Source organism: Rousettus aegyptiacus, unplaced genomic scaffold (assembly GCF_014176215.1).
Source record: "Rousettus aegyptiacus isolate mRouAeg1 unplaced genomic scaffold, mRouAeg1.p scaffold_m13_p_20, whole genome shotgun sequence".
Classification (NCBI taxonomy): Eukaryota; Metazoa; Chordata; class Mammalia; order Chiroptera; family Pteropodidae; genus Rousettus; species Rousettus aegyptiacus.
Genome location: NW_023416296.1, coordinates 1377528 through 1396186, shown reverse-complemented (window position 1 = coordinate 1396186; position 18659 = coordinate 1377528). Strand labels below are relative to the sequence as shown.

The 18659-nt window shown below is 53.3% G+C and overlaps 1 protein-coding gene, 1 long non-coding RNA gene and 1 pseudogene across 5 annotated transcripts in view; 2 read left to right on the top strand and 1 right to left on the bottom strand.

Moving 5' to 3' along the window:
• Positions 1–1307: 1307 nt before the first annotated feature.
• The window catches only part of TRAPPC10 (trafficking protein particle complex 10), a 68032-nt gene continuing 50680 nt past the window's right edge, over positions 1308–18659 (top strand). For all 4 annotated transcript variants that reach the window (XM_036238085.1, XM_016143503.2, XM_016143504.2 and 1 more), the window contains exons 1-2: positions 1308–1529; positions 17827–17908. Coding sequence is in view for 3 of the 4 variants with exons in the window: in XM_016143503.2 (XP_015998989.2) it covers positions 1463–1529; positions 17827–17908 (149 nt within the window). In the remaining variant the exon portion in view is untranslated. The remainder of the gene's footprint in view (positions 1530–17826; positions 17909–18659) is intronic.
• Positions 4953–11376, top strand: LOC118614907. The gene is made up of 2 exons (XR_004956159.1): positions 4953–8151; positions 9554–11376. It is a non-coding gene; the product is annotated as an uncharacterized LOC118614907 (long non-coding RNA).
• LOC118614931 lies at positions 16784–16903 on the bottom strand (annotated as a pseudogene).

The window sequence follows — 18659 nt, the reverse complement described above, 5'->3', positions numbered from 1 at the left end:
CCGGGCTGCAGCAGCCGCACCCCGTCAGCTGTGTTCACACTCACACTGTTCCGCACGTGTGCTTCCTTTCATTTGCAAGTTACCCCAGATGCACTATCCTGACACAAGAAACTTATATGCGGTAAAAGTAAGGGTTTTTTTTGTGACATTCTCAAAACTGTGTACCACTGCCTACTCCATGGAAGGCCCCATGTGGCTGGATTGGGGGGGCGGGGCTTGGGGACATAAGTAAAAGGCACAGTCCCTAAATCAAATTTTAAGTGTCACGGGAAGAGGGGAAAGGCAACACTCGGGCACATGGGCTGTAAAGGGACTCTTGGCTATTCTCTCTCTGAGCAGAACTGCCAAAGATTCTTTTCCCGCAAGGACACAGGACCGAGCGCTAACAGGAGAGGCGAGGGCCGGCTGCGCAAGCTCGGGATGAGGTTCGTTTCAGGGACCCGGGTCTGCGGCAGGCGGCCTCGGGGGTGGGCCCGGGAGGCGCGGCCCGTCTCCTAGTGAGAAGCTGGTACCCGCGCTCTACTTTATGGCAGCAATATTGCTTTTTAAGACCAGTGTGACAAGATAACACAAGACCGAGGGCTTGGCAAGGGCCGACAGCCCTACGGCTCGGTGGTGCGGGCTTATCTGGTGTCTCAACCAAAGCCGCAAGAGGAGTCCGGCATCTGGCAGAAATAAGATTAGGTGACCCGTAACGGCCCCACGGGCGACACCGGCGCTCCTGTTTCACAAGCCATTTTCCGTGACCCCTACCCCCAGGGTCGGCCCCACGTGCACACGCCATCGTCAGTGACTGCGGGGCCGTGTCTGTGTCCACATGCTTTTCAGTGTCTCCCTAGGGTCACCCCCGCGTCCACAGCCGTCAGCGACCCCCGGTGGCTGCCGCCCTCTGCGGGGTCCCCGCCCGGGGGAATCCGCGCGGCGGGGCTGCAGGAGGCGTCGCCCTCGGCCGCGTGCACCGACCACGGGCGTCGTGGCGTCCGGGAGGGGCGACGTCGTGGGAGACCCGCCGTGTCCCTGCCGCTGCCGGGGGCCGGCGCGCAGTCCGCCCGCGGGGAGGGGACGCCGGGCTCGTGGGCGGCCCCGGTCGTGCATTCCCTGCAGCGCGGGGCCCGGGCGGGGAGCCGCCGCCGCCCGCGGCCGGCCCGCGGGGCACCCTGGCCCTGAGGCGCGGGGCGAGGTCCGGCGGGGCGGCGCGCGCCACCCGCTCCCAGTCGGAGGGCGGTGCGGGCGCGGGCCCCGCCCCTTCACGCCGCGCGCCCCGGAAGCGATTGGGCGGCGGCGCCGGCGCCGGAAGTGGATGCGGCCGGCAGCGGCGGGCGGCCGGCTGGGGGGCGACCTCGCACGGCCCGGCGGGCGTCGCTGTCGCGGCAGGCGGCGCCGCTCGGGCTCGGGCTGGCCGGGTGCGGCCTCGCGGCGGCCCATGGAGCGCGGGGGGCCGGGCCGGTGACGCCGGACGCCCATGGACGCCCCTGAGGAGCCGCTGCCGCCGGTGATCTACACCATGGAGAACAAGCCCATCGTCACCTGTGAGTGCCGGTCGGCGCGGGCGGCGGCGGCGGCAGCCGCGGGCAGCCCGGTCCGGGCCCGCCGGTCCCTCGTGCCCCGCGGCCCGGCCCCGGCGCTCCCGGCCGGCCGCTTCCTGGACGGAGGTGTGGCCGGGCGGTGGCTGCGGCGGGGCCTCCGACCCCGCCGGGGGCGACCTCCGGCCCCGCCGGAGAGGCCGAGCCGGCGCGTTTCCGTGCCAGCTTCGCGGGGCCCGGGGCGCGGGCGGCGCGCACAGGGCGGCGGGCGAGGACGGGCCCCCGCCGCGCGCCGCTCCGGCCCCCGCTCGGCTCCCGGCCGGCGACCGGCGAGCACCGTCCTTCCCGCCGAGGGGCGGGCTCGCCGTCGGGGTCCCGGCCCGCGCGCCCCGGGGCGGCCCCGGTGCTCGCACACTGCGGCTGGCGCGCGTCGCCGTGCGGGAGGGCGTGCGTTTGTACTTCAGCGAAGTGTGAAGTGGGGGACCGCGCAGGTGACCGTCAGCGCCGCGCTGGACGCTCGTCGCCGCCGCCGCCTCCCGCCGGGCCCGGCCGCGGCGAGCCCGGACCGGACCCCTCGGCCGGCGCCGCTTCGTTTTGGGCGTTGATTTCCTTTTTTCTCTTTTCTCTTTTTGCCACATTTGTGGACACATAGGGGGGTTATTTTTCTGTCACGGGAAACTTCTATTTTTACAGTCATAACTTTAGAATTGAATACTTTAAGAAGCACCGGGTCTATGGGAAGTGTGGAAATGTTGGCTGACATTTTGATGACTTGCAGAGACGCGTTTCAAACTGTCAGTTTTGATCTTTGACACAGTTGTGTACCTTCAATCAGCTCTTCAATGGTCCTCCCTGTTCCGGCAGGAAGTGCTCTTTCTACAGCAAGTGTGGGCGCCCGGGCCTCAGGAGGCCGTCCCCCTGTCCGTTTTCTGATTGCGGACGGGCTCCCCGCACGCTCCCCCTGCCACAGCCCCGAGATGTTGAGTGCTCAGTTTGTTGCTTCATCTTCCGATGATGCTTCGTCTTTGGAGGATAACCTTTCTTAGGGAAATGGACTCTTTCGTCTAGAATTGGACACTTGCGTCCCGCAGCAGTGGCCGCTTCCTCTCCCCCGGAGTCCTTGTGACTGGAAGGCTTAGTCCAGACTCCGCGCCTTGGGTGCCAGAGGAGAGGTGCGTGGGAAGCTGACCCCGAGGCCCTGTCTGTGTCCTCAGGGCACAGGGGCCATGCCCGCTGTGGTCCTCACGCGGGTCCGGGGTTCCTGAAACTTCTCCCCACTGGCGCGCACACTGCGCGGGCTGCGTAAGCACCGCCTGCCGGGCGCCCACTTACCTGCTCACCTCCCACCCCCTTAGCTCACCTCTCGGCGACTCGGTTCTCCAGGTGTCACAAGTTTCTGGAGACAAGTTCCCACAGCGCTGCTGGGCTCGCTGTGACCAGGGGTCAGTGCTTCGTGTCAGGTTTCACACACACGGGCATGACGGACGGCTGAGGGACGTTTCCTCCAGATTGGTTATATGGGATGAGACTGTCCCTGTCGTTTAAAGTATAATTGCTTTCTGTCCTGACCGTGGCTCTGTCTTAAAAGGCACAACCTTTCATTCACTGGAGCCTCAGAAAAGTGGCTTCATAAATGTTCAGAGAAAGATAGCGTGAAAAATGAAAAGATCCCTTTAAAAGTTCCAAACTTTTTAACTTTTAGAGAAAGTCTGCCTTCGTAGCTCACCGTCGAAGCGGCATTTCGCTGTGTCTGGGGCTGAAGCTTTGGTGAGCGCTCGTCTCGGCTTCGCTTCGTACATTATCTTGTCCCCTTCTTTCAGCTGCATGTGCTTTGAAGGGACAGCTAGGCTGAGCAGGGCAGGCAGGGGGAGTAGGAAAAATCCATCCGGGGACGCTACTCTGCGCCCGCTTTGATGACAGGCACATAGTTCTCTCACTGTGCAACATTTTTGTTTTCAAAAGTCCATTTACATCTCTTTCTTGACCACGCACCTAGCCTTTGTATCCTTCTGAGGTCTGTGCTTGTTTGTTTTAAAATGAAAACAGTTTCTGCTTGTTTCTGATTTTTCTCATAGAATTACAACATTTTACTTGAAGCGAAATGAATTCTGCATAGATCTTTCTGAGAAGAATGTAGAATGGAACTGTTTGTATGTGGGCATAAGAATGGAAAGTCCCGAGATTAGGGGGAAATAGAATTCATTATTATTTGGAAACCTCGCTGAATTATTTTATTATCCTGAAGCTACCCAAAAGTTTTAATGGCCTTGGGTCCATGAGGTTTCTGAATCTGCCACCAGCTGCCTAGCTGTAGGGACTGCCCCAGCAAGGGGTCTACCGAGACCCAAGACTAAGCTCGTGACTGTCGGAGCCCTGTCTGAGAGGTGTCTGGCAAGTGACGGCTTAAAGTTAGTGATGATTGTAAGGTGCTGACGCTGGGTGCTGAATTACCTACTCATAGCACTTTGAATACCTAGAGCGTAATTTATTAATCGTGAAAAATGCACGGTGAAACTGAAACAGATCCAGCAGATCCATTTGATCTAAATTTTAAAAATTGTTTTAGTTTAGATTTTTTTTTTTTTTTTTTTTTTTTAGCGCTAGGTCGATTCTCTGCTCTAGGCTAAAGACTAAGGTTTCTGATCCGAGGGTATGTGAGGAAAGATATGTTTCTTTCCCAGCTCTCATTCGTGGACGCAGTTATTGTAATTCCGCTGGTTTGTGACTTTTTTCTTTGGCCGTGGGCATCCCACGTGGAGCAGCACACGCTGTCGGCGTGGAGTCGTGCGTTGTCTGAAAACAGCAACACTCCATCTAAACGGTCCGTTCCCGCCCGTCACATCTTGTATTGTCTACTTCATCTTTCTGAATCTCCGTATTTGGGGTTCCAGATCCGACATAAATTTTGAAATGGGAAAAGGCAATAAAAGTGAGCAAGTCTATGATTGTTTGTACCTGGTTAAAGTTTTTCCCCCCTGTAGGTTAAAGTTTTTAAATTTGCTCATCACAATTTTCCACCAAGCCTGAAAGTATGGTGTTTGCGATTGTAACCACTGTCTCAGTTTCATTACCAGAAAAGTAACTTCAAATGCCTTTTTTTTTTTTTTTTTTAATTGATGTGCGTCAGTGCAGTTCTTGGTCCATGTTGAATTCTTAAGCCGGTAGTGAGCAGACCGGCGGGTGAGGCGTGGGGGGGGGGGCGGGTCTTCCGAAACCTCAGTTGTTCCGCAGGCCGTGCTCGGGGGCAGGTGCCGTGGGCTGACCTTGCTTTGCGTCACTTCTCTTGTCTGGTTGAAAACAGTTCTGCCTTCCACGCGTGGCCTCGGGCGCCGCGTGATCCCTTCCCCGTCTGCGAGGGGCGGCGCCAGCCTGACGGATCGGCATGGGGATCGGCATGGCGTTAACGGAATGAACGGAATGAACGTGTGATCAGCGAGCAAAACGTGTCAGCCGCAAGGAGAGTCCTGAACGTCCTCTGTCCACGGTGGCTTCGGTTTCAGTAACTTTTTCATGGCACCTCGAGGCCAAAAGGAATACTTAATAATTCCATTTATCAAGTGGTTAGGTCCAAATAATTTTGTTAAGTGTTAGGTCCTAACAGTAGTTATTTGAAAAAAAAAAAATACACATACTTTGGGAGAAGATGTTTATTTCCTGGGTAGATAACCACGCCGACAGACCGCCGGTGGCACCCGGCACAGCCGCCGGGCCCTGCCAGTGGGACACTGCTGCCCCTTTTGGTTTTCGTGTGTGTGATACTCGTCTTCCATCACAGCAGCCACCCTATTTTGTGATGGTCGTGACGTCACCGAAGGGACCCGCATGCCCTGACACGAGCCGGCGGAGCGGGAAGCGGGCGCCTCCCCAGCACTGCCGTCTGCGCGTGAATTTCAGCTGTCTCAGGGGGCCTCCGCGGGCCTGCTGGTCCCCTGGGGCACCTGCACACACACTTTGGGAACTCATGTTGTTAGTACAGCATCCTAACTCTAGGGTGGATTTGAGCCGATCATTTCGAAGTGAAAAGCTTCCTTTCCACTTGAGCTTCAGCTCCCTTACCTGATTTACAAGATCTGTTTCTGAAGTTTCTAGTGAAGTAAAATTTGGTTTGTGCAAATAAAACTCAACGGTCCGATTTTTTTAAAGTGCTGATGAATCTCTGAAGGAACCAAGTGTGGCACACAACGCACGAGCCAGGCTTTCCAAGAAAGAAGCTCACAGTGCGGCACTGTGGTCCACAGTGACAGAGAGAGCAAGGGCTCGGCCCGTCAGCTTGTACTGGAAATGTGAGCGATTTACTTAAGGATGCTTTATGTGAAGAAAGGTTTCTGCCATTTGACAGTGTCTTTCCATAGGAATTGCATGAGTCAGTGTGTGTGGTCTCACAAGGCATCGCTTGATGATGTCCTGTTCCCTCTGCTCTCGCCTAGTGGCTTCAGATCTAAAGGACGGACCAGGGGTGGCAGGAAAGACTGCATGGCCTTAAATACTCTGTGGGGGAGGAAGAAATTTTCTGCTACCCTTCCAGGTTCTGCCAGCTGGCCTAATAACCAGTCAACATAAGACGGGTTAATGAGAAAAAAAAAACAACTTTAATTACTTACTTATGTATGAGAGTCCCACATACAGGAGAGGTTCAGGGACAGACGGGAGAGATGAGGTACATGTGACATTCTGAGCTCAGGATGAGGTAAGGCTCCTGGCGCCTCGGGGCGGGGGGGAGGACAGTCACTGCATGGTGACAAGAGCAGGTGTCCAGGCATTAGAAGTTGGCCCTGACCTGTAGAGAGGTCAAAAAGCTTATTTCCGGTGATTACTCTTGTTATGGGCAGGGCCCCAATTTACATGAAGGGTGAGGTGAAGGTTTCCCGTGAGCCCCGTTGCCTTTAGCTCAGAAGAGCCCACATGCCAAAGTGGCCCAGCTTGGGGAGGCGGGTTCCGAGCCCTCAGCGCCCAGACACCCCTCCGTGCTTGCCTCGGAGCCTCCTGTGGCTTTCTGCCCTCCTTAGAGCTCACCCTTCCTTCTGGCTTTCCTTTCTTCCGTCATCAAATCGTCCGTAACTGCTCTCACCATGAATCGTCAGTATATTCACAGTATTTGGGTTTAGAGGATATTTGGTTTTTAAATTAAAACTTGAGGACCGCGGAGTCGTTCTGACTCCTCTTTTTCTCTTACAGCAGACAGTCTATCAGCAAATATCGTTTTACCTTTGAAATTTATTTAGCATCTGGTCACTTCTGATCTTGATTGCTGCTCCCCAAACCCAAGCCGCCTTCATCTGCTCCAGGGCCTCCCAGCTGGCCCTTGTTTCTCCCCTCGGCCCTCGAGCCGGGTTAATGGTGATCTCTCTAAGAGAAGGCACAGCAGGCAATGCCATTGCTCAGACCCCCCAGTGGCGAGCCACCTCGTAGCCTGACATTTGCAGGCCTTTCCTGGGCTGCGAGGCCCTCTGCAACTTACAGCCCCGGGCACCCCAACACGGGCCCCCTGGCTGCGCCTTCAGCCCCCGCGGCCTGATCCCTCTGTGGCGCCTGCCCTCCCTCGGGGCTGCTCAGAGGCCAGCCCTCACTCCGCTTCCCTGCGAGCCTCCCTTTGACTGTATTCAGCCCTCTTGGTGCAGTGCCTATTGACCTATAATACATACGTGTATATATGTATGTATTTTGTGATTTATTGTCTCTCTCCATCCCTGACCGAGGCTGCCTGCAAACTGGAATGTGAGGCTGAAAATTGCAGGAACTTGTATCAGTTTTGTTTGCTGTTTCCAACACACAGAATGATACTTGCACATAGTAGCTGCTCAGTAAATATTTATTGACTAAATTAAATGAGTCAGCATTTCTCTGAAGGAAAGAGACTATGCTGTATGTCATTTAATGCTTCTATAAGTTAGAACAGGAGTCCCAAGTCTTTGGGCTGGGGACCAGTACTAGTCCATGGCCTGTTAGGAACGGGCTGCACAGCAGGAGGTGCGCGGCGGGCTGTCAGGCAGAGCGTCTGTGTCTGCAGCTGCTCTCCAGCTCTGGCCCCGCCTCGGCTCCGCCTCAGATGGTCAGGCCTTAGAGTCTCATAGGAGCACGACTCCCTGGTGCTGGGAAGGCTGGGGACCACTGAGTTAGAAGCTTTTGATGGCATGCCATTATTTTCTTTAAATACTTGTTTTTATCAAGATAAGACAGCTTTGGAGAAGCCGCTAGGAGAGTTTGAATCCTCGTTATTTCAGACTTGTTTTTAGATAAACTTTTATACGCGTAGTTTTTTTTGATGCTGGAACATTCTCTGTTCAGAGGTTTTGAACCAACCAAGGAAAAAAATGTTAATCCAGTAAAAGAAAGTTAACTGTGCCAGAGACTGCGCTCTGTGACGTGGTCCTGAGCTGTGTTCGGACATGCTGCTTTCCTGCACGCCAGTGACCAAACCGAAACGCTCCCCGGCCAGCCACTGATTCAGCTTCTGAAGTGCTCATTGGGTTGGGGGCCCGTCAGCCTGGCATTTGGATGAAGCCTTAAAAGAAGATACAGCTACAGCTTCTCAGAACCAAAGTTTACACCTTAAAAATGCATGAATAAAACAGGAAGACACTTTTATTATAAAGAATGGAATCTAGACGTGGACTTGCTAGGTCTGAAGGTGAGCACAGGTTAAATTTTAAAAACTACTTTCAAATCACCCTGTGTAAAAGTTTTATATATTCCAAGTTATATTTACTACACTGGATTGGAATCATTTTTTAAAGTTTTGCTAATTAGATGGATGGGAGTGGAAAAACTACCATAGCTTTTTTTTTTTTTTTTTAACGGCTTTAAATTCTTTCGAACAGCTTACAATTCTTTGGTTGTTAGTGTACTTTAGAGTTGTGTGGCCAGCACCGTAATGTAGTTTTAGGGCATTTGTCGCCCCAGGAAGTCCCCCTCGTGCTTGTTAGCACTTCATCCCAGCTCCCGTCCCCAGGTGCCTAGGCAGCCCTCGTCTGCTTTCTTTATAAATTTACGTTTCCTGGACCAATCCTAGAAATAACATCATGTAACACAGCCTTGTGTCTGGCTTCCTTCACACAGCACTATTTTTGAGGTTCATCCGCGTTGCACCTTTGATCACTTTTCCTTGTTACCGCTGAGTGTTCCATCGTGTGGCTGGACCACACCTTGTTATCTACTCCTCTCATCAGGTGATGGACGTGGAGGGAGTTTCCGGGTTTTGGCTGCTGTACATATTTGCACGTGTGTCTTTGTGTGGACATGTGTTTACATTTTTCATGGAAAGATTCTTAGGAGCAGGACGGCTATGTTGTGTGATAAGCTTACGTCTAACTTAGGACACTGACCAGTTGTTTTCTGAAGCGGCTGTGACTGCTTCCCATCCTGCCAGCAGTGTTTGAGGGGTCCGGTTTCTCTGCCTTCCCCGATGTTCTTACAGCCATCCCAGTGGGCATGAAGTGGCGTCTGATTTTGGTTTCAATTTGCATTTCCCTAATGACTAGTGGTGTTGAGCATTTTTGCTCAATGCTCTTATTAGCCATTTGTGGATCTTTCGTGAAATGTTTATTCAAATCTTTTACCCATTTTTAAATTAGATTATCACTGAGTGGTAAGAGTTCATTATATTTTCTGGATACATATCCTTTATTAGATACATGATTTGTAAATATTTTCTCGTAATCTTTGGTTGTCTTTTAATTTTTCTTAATGGTGTCTTTTAATTTTTCTTAATGGTGTCTTTTGAAGCACAAATGTTTTAATTTTAATGAAGTCCAGTCATCCATTGTTTTTCTCTTATGGATTGTGCTTTTGGTATCTGAGAACTCTTTGGCCCAAGGTCATCATGGTGGTATGCATAGACCTGGTGATGAGTGAGGATCTTTTTATGTTTATTGGTGATTGTACCTCTTCAGAATTACCTGTTCATCTGTGTTTACTTGACATTTAAGAGGTATAGCCAAAAGTATGTCTAAAAGATGAATTAGAATAGCACTAGGAAAAAAATGTGGATTCCATTTTTGTGTTTTATACCATATATACTTGTTTTTTTCTAGGGCTACTATGCCAAATTATTGGAAACTGGATGGCTTAAAACAACACATTATCCCACAGTTCTGGAGACCAGAAGTTGAAAACCGAGGTGTCAGCAGGGCTACGGTCCCTCCAGAGGCTCGGGGTGCGGGGGCTTGTCCCTAGGCTCGTCCTGGCTCTACTCCAGACTGAGGGAATGATTGCTGGGCATCTGGAGTTGGGGCTCCAGAAGGCGACGCACAGTGGGAAGACCTCTTAGGAACAGATGAGCCTTTTCTGGAATTTCTCTCGATTTTATCTCCCCTTGGGAAATAAGTGCCTTTATTTGGCTTCTTGCACAAGTATTACATGATGTTTCCTTCCTTAATATTATTTTAGGTCTTTATAACATTTCTTTAAAGATAAGCTTTAAAGAAACTGATACAGGTTTAGACCTTGGTTTTACCAGGTTATGTGTCTGGACATTTTTCTCATTTTCGACAGAACTGTTCAGTGTTAGAAGTCATTGCATCACTTTCAGAGCCGAAATTTTAGGTGGAGCCTCAGACCTAACAGGAGCCGCTCAGGGTAGTAATTTTCGCTGAGCCTGCAGCGCACCGTTTGCGGGCGCGTGCAGTGCCGGCTGCGCCAGTGTCAGCGCCGAGGCGAACTGCAGGGGCCGGCGGCGTTTACTGTGCCTGCCCAGCGTCCCTCGGCGTTGGGCCGCACAGCGGGGACCAGCGTCAAGGCCGCCACGGCCTCACCAAGTGGCTGGGGAGTTAGACACCCTCTGCCCACACGGAACGGGTGGTTTTCCCTAAAATTGGCCCTCACAAAGCCTTTCCCAGGGAGGTAAGTAGAGTAAAAATATCACTTCCTTTCGTTCAGCAATCTAAGAGCTCATCAGCCACACCAGGAATTTTTAGTATTATCTATAACGAAGCTCGGATTCTGAGACCGCGATCTGATGCCCAGAGCCGCCGTCACTTGCGCTGTAGCATATCCTGCCCTGGGGGGACCCCGGGTGTCTAGTGCGGACCGGGAAAGAGTTGGGCAGATCTGCCAGCCCGGCAGCACGTGCTCAGCATGTCACGCGCTGGGCACTGTGGCCGCGGGTACATCCGGGTTACATAAGCGAGCAAAGACCCCGCCCCCTCGGTGCTCACATTCCAGCACGCGGAGCTGGGCCGCCGACGCGCCCTGTAAACCATGCGATGTAATAGGTGGTGAGTGCTGTGGGGGGCGGGGAGGATAAGAAAATGGGAGACTCGTATCATTTTAAACATTTTTTAATGGAAACTCGCAACTGTATAAAAGGAAGAGCACTGGAAAGAAACCCGGCGAACCTGTCACCTGACTTCCAGCACTCGGCGAATTGGCGGGGCTCTCTTCTCCATCCCCCATTCTGTCCGGTCCTCATTTGGAAGACAGTCTCAAGCATCACACAGTTTATCTGTAAATGTATGTTACGGACTGAACGTTGAAGTCCCCTCTCCCTGAGTCCCATGTCGAGGCCCTAACCCCCATCCACGGGATGGTATTTGGAGATGAGGCCTTCCGGAGGTGACCGGGGTTAGGTGAGGGCATGAGGGTGAGGCCCTCAGGATGGGTCAGTGGCCTCATGCGCCTTGTGCACACCAGGGAAGGGCCACATGAGCACATGGTGAGACGTGGGGGCCGTCAGCAAGCCGGGAATAAAGGCCTCACCAGGAACCAAGCAGCCTCCACCTTAATCTTGAACTTCCAGCCTCCAGAGCTAGGAGAAAATAAATTCGTATTGTTTAAGCCATTCTGTCTATGGCGTTTTCTCTTGGCAGCCTGAGCTAAGATGGTAGGTATCTCTACAAGACAGAGACTTAAAAAAAAATACAAAACCTTATAACACCTAAAAAAATTCCTAATATCAGCTGTTCAATCTTACATTGCCAGTATGTCTTAGATATCTTTTTAAAAACTCTTTGCATTAATCAGTGTCCAAATAAGGGTTTCAGATACGTGTTTCCTGTTTCTTAAGATCTCGCTTCCCCTACACCTGGCTTCTGTCCCTGCAGTTTGTCGAGGAGCCCGGGTGGCTGGCCCTGTGGCAGGGCCTGCCCTCACCTGGACTTCCGCAGCCGTGACTTCCGTTGTCCTGCACGCTGTGCCCCGCGCTTGGCATTTCCTGTGGCGCGGAGGTTAGAGCCAGAGGCTGGGTCAGATCGCGGTTGGACTTTTTTTGGTGAGACTGTCCTGGGTGGCGGTGGTCTTCCCGCGGCAGGTGCGTCATGTCTCTCTTTGTGATGTTAGCAGCTGTTCATTCTCATGGTATTTTGAGAGCCCGGTCTGCAAGCTCGGGCTTCCAGTCACTGCTGCGCCTTTTCGGGGACAGAGCTAGGAGTTTAAAGGTAAAGCACACCCTAAGTTCCTGCTGATTTTTTTTTATTGAAATTCAGGACTTCGGGGTTTGAATGAACTGCTCTACGGGCCATATTTTCTTCCTTAGTGTCGCGGACACTTGTGGATGGCAGAGTCAGAGCGAGGTTCTCCAGTGGGCTGTGTGCTGGTCCCCTGCGGGGCTGATAGCACCTGACACCGGGCTGCAGCTGAGTTTCAGATTCAGCAGGTCCGAGGGGCCTGGCAGTTTGCGTTGGTGGTGATCGTGGGCGATGGCGACCGCATGTCCCCTTTACGCGGTCTCCGCGTACCAGCTCTTCACTCCGCCATCAGCAGCGCCGAAGGCCGGTGAGCACAGGTTTCACACTTTTTAAAGTAATTCTTTGTGGCATTTGGATCTGTCGCTGCAGGAACCGTCAGTCACCTGCCTGTGGTTTTCAAGTTCCTCGTCGCAGAGCCCCTCTCGTGGTTATACTACGTATACATTTAACTTCATTCATCTTATATTTTCCTGATGTTTTTAGGAAAACCTTTTTTAAAATTTAGTTTTGTAATTACATAAAAATATTTACATGCTTTCAAAATCAGATCTATCAAACGAGGTATGTTTAAAAGTCTGGCATCTACCCCTGTCCTTCCCACCATCCCTTCCCTTAGCTAAGTCTCCGTAGAGTAAAAGCCAGTTCACACACACTGGGGCTCCCCTTAGATGAGAGGGGGCCAGCCGCGCACGTCTCCCACCTTTCCCCTCAGCGTTAGCTGGCGCTCGCGCCAGTCCGGCATCCAGAGCTTTCTGTTCCTCTCCCAGCCCCGGAGCACCCGACAGCCGTGCGGGCCCGCGGTGCAGTCTAGACCCCAGCGGGCATCCACGTGGTTCGTCAGCCTTGTCCTCGGTCTGCTGTTGTGGGGACAGATTCCCACGGGATTGCGGAGGCTGTGGCCTGATTCCCCTGCGCGGTGGTGCCCCTTCTGAGAGCTGCAGGGACCTCAAACCCAGACTTCAGGGAGGCGAAGGGGACCTGGGGAGGGAGCAGTCCCTCTTGCACAAACTTGCAGGGCAGGCAGCCACCGAGGCCTCTTCTGGAACTTGCAGATGGCCCGCTGCAGACGCCACACGCGTCCTGCATGTGGATTTTTTATTCTAAAATATACAGACTGTTAGAGGCCGCTTTTCCAGTATTCTTATATTTAGATACATTTATCCAATCTTTCTGTTTAAACGCTTCGATTTTAAGTGCGGTCTGGTTTCTGAGTGGGAGAGAAGGTAACTTGTCCCCTTGGTTATCAGGGTCTACTCAGGCCTCTTAATGCTTGGCACGTGTGCTAATTACTTTTCATGTGGAAAAAGAAAGACTTTGGGACTCTCTGTCTTACGACCAGCCTGTGTATCTTCTGCAGACCGCCACAGTATTAAACTTGACTGATGCTCGTGTGATTTGCGCCCCCCGCCCCGCCTGGCCGCACCCACCGGGGCGGTAGCTGTGGACGATGCTGGGAGAGGGAGGAAGGCAGAGCGGGAGTGAGAGCGTGTGCGTACGTCACAGCGTGCACGTCGCAGCGCACAAAGGATCAGGAGCAGAGCTTAGGTGGACCAGGTGGACCGTGAAAGCCAGTGAGGACATGGCAGGACATACTGAGCTGTGATTTAAAACCACCCTCGTTTTAGCAAGTTGAAATGTAACGAAGTGACAGCCGAAGGAAGGCGCTCCCTCCCTGTCCCACGGTGGAATTTCTTTTAAACTTGGCCTCTAGGTGCAGAGCTGTGGGAGGCATCACTGCCACCTCCTCAGACACGTGCCTTCCAGGACAGGCGGGGCAGTGTGTGTGCGCAGAGGCGGGGTCCGTTGCCTGGTGCGTTTTAGGGGACAGACCAGCCCAGCTTTCTCCTCGCGGAGTCTGGAGGGCGTCTGGACTTTTCGGGGTCTTCCTCCTGAGCCTTGGTCCGGCGCCCAGCAGCGTGGACGCCCGCCGCGTGCGGCCTCTCCGGGAGTGCGCATTCGGCGTCAGTGTTTGCCCCGTGAAAAAGCCGCCAACTGGAAGCATTAATTAATTTTTATGACTACATTGACATTATAAATAAATTACAGCAAATTTGCTGTACGTGTTATCGAACAGGCTGAAATGACTTCCCAGTTTGTGACCTTGGACATTTTTATCGCCCGCTTGAAAGTCTTTTCTGCCAGAAGGTGTGGGGAGAAATGGCCTGCGGTCTGCGGGCAGGACCGGCATTCCCGGGGTCACAGACGGAGCTCCCACGCGCTTCCGACCGGGCGTGGGCCGCCGCCCCCCAAGTGCAGCTTTCTTCATCAACGGCCTGCACTAAGAATGGCTGTCACTGCAAAATTTTCTGTAAAGCAAGTGTTAGAAAAATGTATTTCTTTTGATTCTTTTGGTCAGAAGTAGACGCACCGACTCGTGCTGGCAGGGCCTGGGAAGGGTCACGTGCTAGTGCAGCACCCCCCCCCCCTTCCCGCCGCTACCATGCCATCTCTAGACCTATGGGGGGCCTCGGGTGCCGGAGACACCCCCCACCCAGGGGCAGGCCCCTCGCCCTCCATCGCCCGGCCTGCCGCGCCCGCTGGTGCTATGGAGCCTGTGCAGCCCGGTCGGTCGATGACTCGGACCCTTTCCCGTGAAGACGTCGCTGTGAGTGAGTGGAGGGCTGTGTCCTGTCTGCGGGCTCAGGTAATCGCGGCGTCTTCAGCAACTCACGGGAAAGTGAGACGTCTGTCTTCCTGGCAAAGTTACCATTTCCCTGTAAGATTACAACGAAGACTTCGGAGGAGAGGACACCGAGTACTAACAGACGCCTGGAGCGTCTTTAACCCGCGCGCATCTCCGTGGGCTGGAGTCCCGGGGAGGCGGTGCGCCCCCTGCAGGCGGGAGCGCTTCGCTTCCTTTGCCACTCGTGGTGCTCGTGTCCTGACCCTCTTCTGTGTTAAGATGTCACAACTTTGCATGTTTAAGGATCAGTGACAGTGGGAAGCAGACGGCAGATGTGTTCGCTCTTGGCGGAAGGTCTTCTGGAAGCTTTATTTTTAGCCAAGCAGTGGCAACACAGCTACTGCAGATTAACAGCGAACAAGAAAACTGAGCAGTGAGACGCGGCGCGGGGCGGCGGGGAGCGCTGGGACCCGGGCAAGGCGCATGCGTGGGGCTCCGCCCCACGGCCCTGCGCCTCAGCTGCTCGGCCGGCCCGGCAGGGGGGGCCTGGAGCCTCCGTGTCCGCGGTCAGCGGAGGGGCACGCTGTCTTGGGGCTGGTGTCAACTAAGTGCTCAGGGCGTGTGTGCCGCCCCACGCCGCCCGTGTGCACACGGTAGACAGGTGGCCCCTCACCTGGTGCCAAAGCCTCTCACCTGGTCAGCCCTCCTGTATCATCAAGTCAGAGGTATTATGGAGAGTTTTATTTTTGGCAAATGAAATGCTTTTATTTTTTCTGTTTATGTCTTTCATATACTTTTCATAGTTGTGTGAGTTTCCTGTGGATGCTGTGACAATTTACATCAATTTAGTGCCTTAATATAACACAGATTCTCTCAGAGCCTGGAGGTCGGAAACCGAGGGGTCTCTTCGGGCTGAGATCCCAGTGTCAGTGGGGGCCACCCCCGGAGGCTTGGGGGGACCGTCTGTTTTCTTGCCTTTTCCTGCTTCTACAGGTGCCCACTTCCTAGGCTCCTGGCCCCCCTCCGTCTTCCCAGCCAGCAGAGACCACTCCAGGCTTGGCTCTGGCTCTGCGGCCTGTCCCCCTACCCTCCCGCCCCCGCATTCTGGGACCCCTGTGAGCACAGTGGGCCCAGGTGGATAATCTGGAACCATCCGTAAAGTCAGCTGGCTGGCAGCAACCTCACACACCAGCATCTAACCCTCCCTCGCCAGGTAACAACCTGTTCACAGACCCCGGGAGCAGGACGATTACAGAAATTTCTGAATGCTCTTGGCACGTGTCTGGCAGACAGTCACAGGAAGTACTGCTTTCGTAAGTGCGAAATGCTGTGTCCTTCCCAGCTGAGCAGCAGCCTCAGTCCAACCTCGTGTCCCCCCACGCGCGAGTCATAGCTCTCAGGCGTTCAAACCACGTTCGATAGCTTACATGCCTTTTTTGTAGACTGTTTAGTGTTGAATCCAGTCTTATGTCATAATCAAGTCCTAAAATATTTTTTAAATTATTATATAAACATTATAAACATTAACAATAAAAGTATAGCTTTTCATCATGAATACAGACGTTTTCTCTTAGGTAGAAAAGAATACGGACCCTTGGTTTGTCTTAGTGTAGATGGCCTGTATTCCTGAAAGCAAAGTGAAGACCCTCAAAAGAGAGCCCCTTCAGGCAGGTCGATTTGGATGTAGATGTTCAGGGGGTGAGCCCCTGAGGCGTTTTCACACGGGGCAGGGTGTCCTGGAGCCCTTTGTCCTTCTAAGTATCAACTTGATTCTGTTCTAGTCACAGTCAACTGTTAAGAATTCAAAACCTGAATTTTAAAACGTTTTGACACCAAATAACTTCATGATTTTTGCAGTTCTAGTGGACCCTAAAATAAAAGGTTTTGTGCATAAAATGACTGAAAGTAAACGTTTTCATTGCTCTTTAGGTTGACAAAGGGTGAAACAAACGCCATGTGACTTGTGACTGGCCTGGCCACGTGGCCGGCTGGCAGCATCGTCATCGTGGTGTTCGCCTGGGCCTGTTACGGAGCTTTGGCCAGACTCTCGTCTTAGTGAAAGCGTCTTGGATCTGAAAAGACGGTCTAGCCTACAGGTTTTAATTTTTAGTTATAGTCGACTTCTTTGAAGACTAGAGCTGCTTTATTTTTTTATTTTTTAGGCGAGGCAACCCTTGGTCGACCCCACGGATTGCAAGGACCTGGTCAGTTTACAATCCCTTAATTTTTATTTTTTACGCCTACAGCACCTGGTCTTCCTAGGTGGGTCTCCCATCCAAGTACTAACCAGGCCCGACCCTGCTTAGCTTCCGAGATCAGACGGGATTGGGCTTGTTCAGGGTGGTGTGGCCGTAGATTAAGCTGCTTTAAAAATAACCATTTTCTTACTGTCTTGTTGGTAATTCAAAATCTGATGATACGTGTATGCCATTCTGTGAGGTGTATAGCTGAAATTTATTGAATTTCATTAACTGGTGTCACCATAAAAATAAATTAATTAAAAAAACGCTAACGATACAGTTGTATCTGTAGTGATCTATGTTTTGTAAATTGGACACTTGTTAGTGTCTTCTTAGCGCCGGGTCCCCTCCGCTGACAAGGTTCTTCCCAGCGTGAGCGTAACACGGTCGTGCTGTCGTTTCACGGCGCTGAGTGGAGCTTCAGTTCAGGCGCCGGGCAGAGGGCTGAGCGAGAGGCCGGTGTGCACGCGACGCCCCACGCCGGGCCCTCGGCCCTCGCCTGCCCTCAAGTCCGCGCGTTGCCCTTGTCCCCTGGGAGTGACCGCAGGGCCAGTGCTGTGCGGCGTGCGTGCGCACGGAGAGGGTCCTGTAGGTTTTGGCTCCCGGCATTTGGGTGCACGCCGAGTTTATTTTGGTGAAGAGGTTCATGTGCATCTCTGTGGTTCCTTCTGCTGGAATTTTCCGGCTGTTCGCTCGAGGCTGCAGGCAGCAGGGGCCGCGGAGCATGGACCCAGCAGCAAAGCGGGCCCGCCGAGCCGGCTCCGACTCCTGTGCCTCGCGGGCCGGTCACGCCGCCTCTCCGGCCCTCGCTGTCCTCACAGGGCGATCCCCACGTCGTGCCGGCGCGGTGCGGGGTCCATTACGTCACTCATGGCGAGGGCCGGGTTTTCTAGAGCCTGGTTATTTCAACCGTGAGACAACCTCGGGATGTCATTGTACTGCATATAAAATTGTCTCATGACCAGTTTAATAACTTCGCAGCCTGTTTTGCCTCCATCTACCTAAGAGCGTCATAACTGGATCTCTTTGTTCCGTTGCAGGTGCTGGAGACCAGAACCTGTTCACGTCTCTCTACCCCACGCTGTCCCAGCAGCTGCCCCGGGAGCCCATGGAATGGAGAAGGTACGGTGGGCGCGGTGGCTGCACCCCTCATCCGGGACACTGGGGTGCTGCCAAGACCCCAACAGGCAGCGCAGCCCTTGGGCCGCGCTAAGGAACACGTTGATTTTCGTAACGAGAAGCAGCACAGTGCCTTTGAGTTGCCACTTTTCTGGGAACGACTGCTCAGTCCTCGGGGCGCGTCAGACGCCTTACAGGCGCAGGCGTGGTGGGCAGGAGCCGCCCCTCGCTCCGACCCCACCACCCCACGTCAGGTTAGAGTGTTAGGCAGGGCCTCTTTCCACCCCGAGCACCTTCTCGCAGGCTCTTTCTTAGGGGCGAGAAAGCACACGGGGAGACGGTTCGGAAAAGTCAGGGGGTCGCCGCGCCCGCTGCCCTGTTGCGCACATTCGCCTAACGACCGTTCAGAGGCAGTGATCGACTTTGAACTATCTCACTAGAAAGCTTGCTTCTGGTAAGGTGTTATTTTTAGAAAACGTTTGGGTTTTGGTTTGTTAATAGGTAATCTGATTCTAACCCAGGTGGATACGTTCCTTGTATTCAAGTTCACATAGTTGCGATTCTTGCTGCGTGATTCCTTTTCGGCCACTGGTTTGTGCCCCAGTACCAGGAAGAACTAGTGTGGCGTCCTGGGGGCGGCTCCCCCAGGTTCTCTATTCCTGTCTAATCTTTAAGCCCAGTTGTTGTTACAGGAATGTATTTAATTCCTAACATTTAACATAGCGTACAGAACGTGGGAGAACTCTCTTAGACA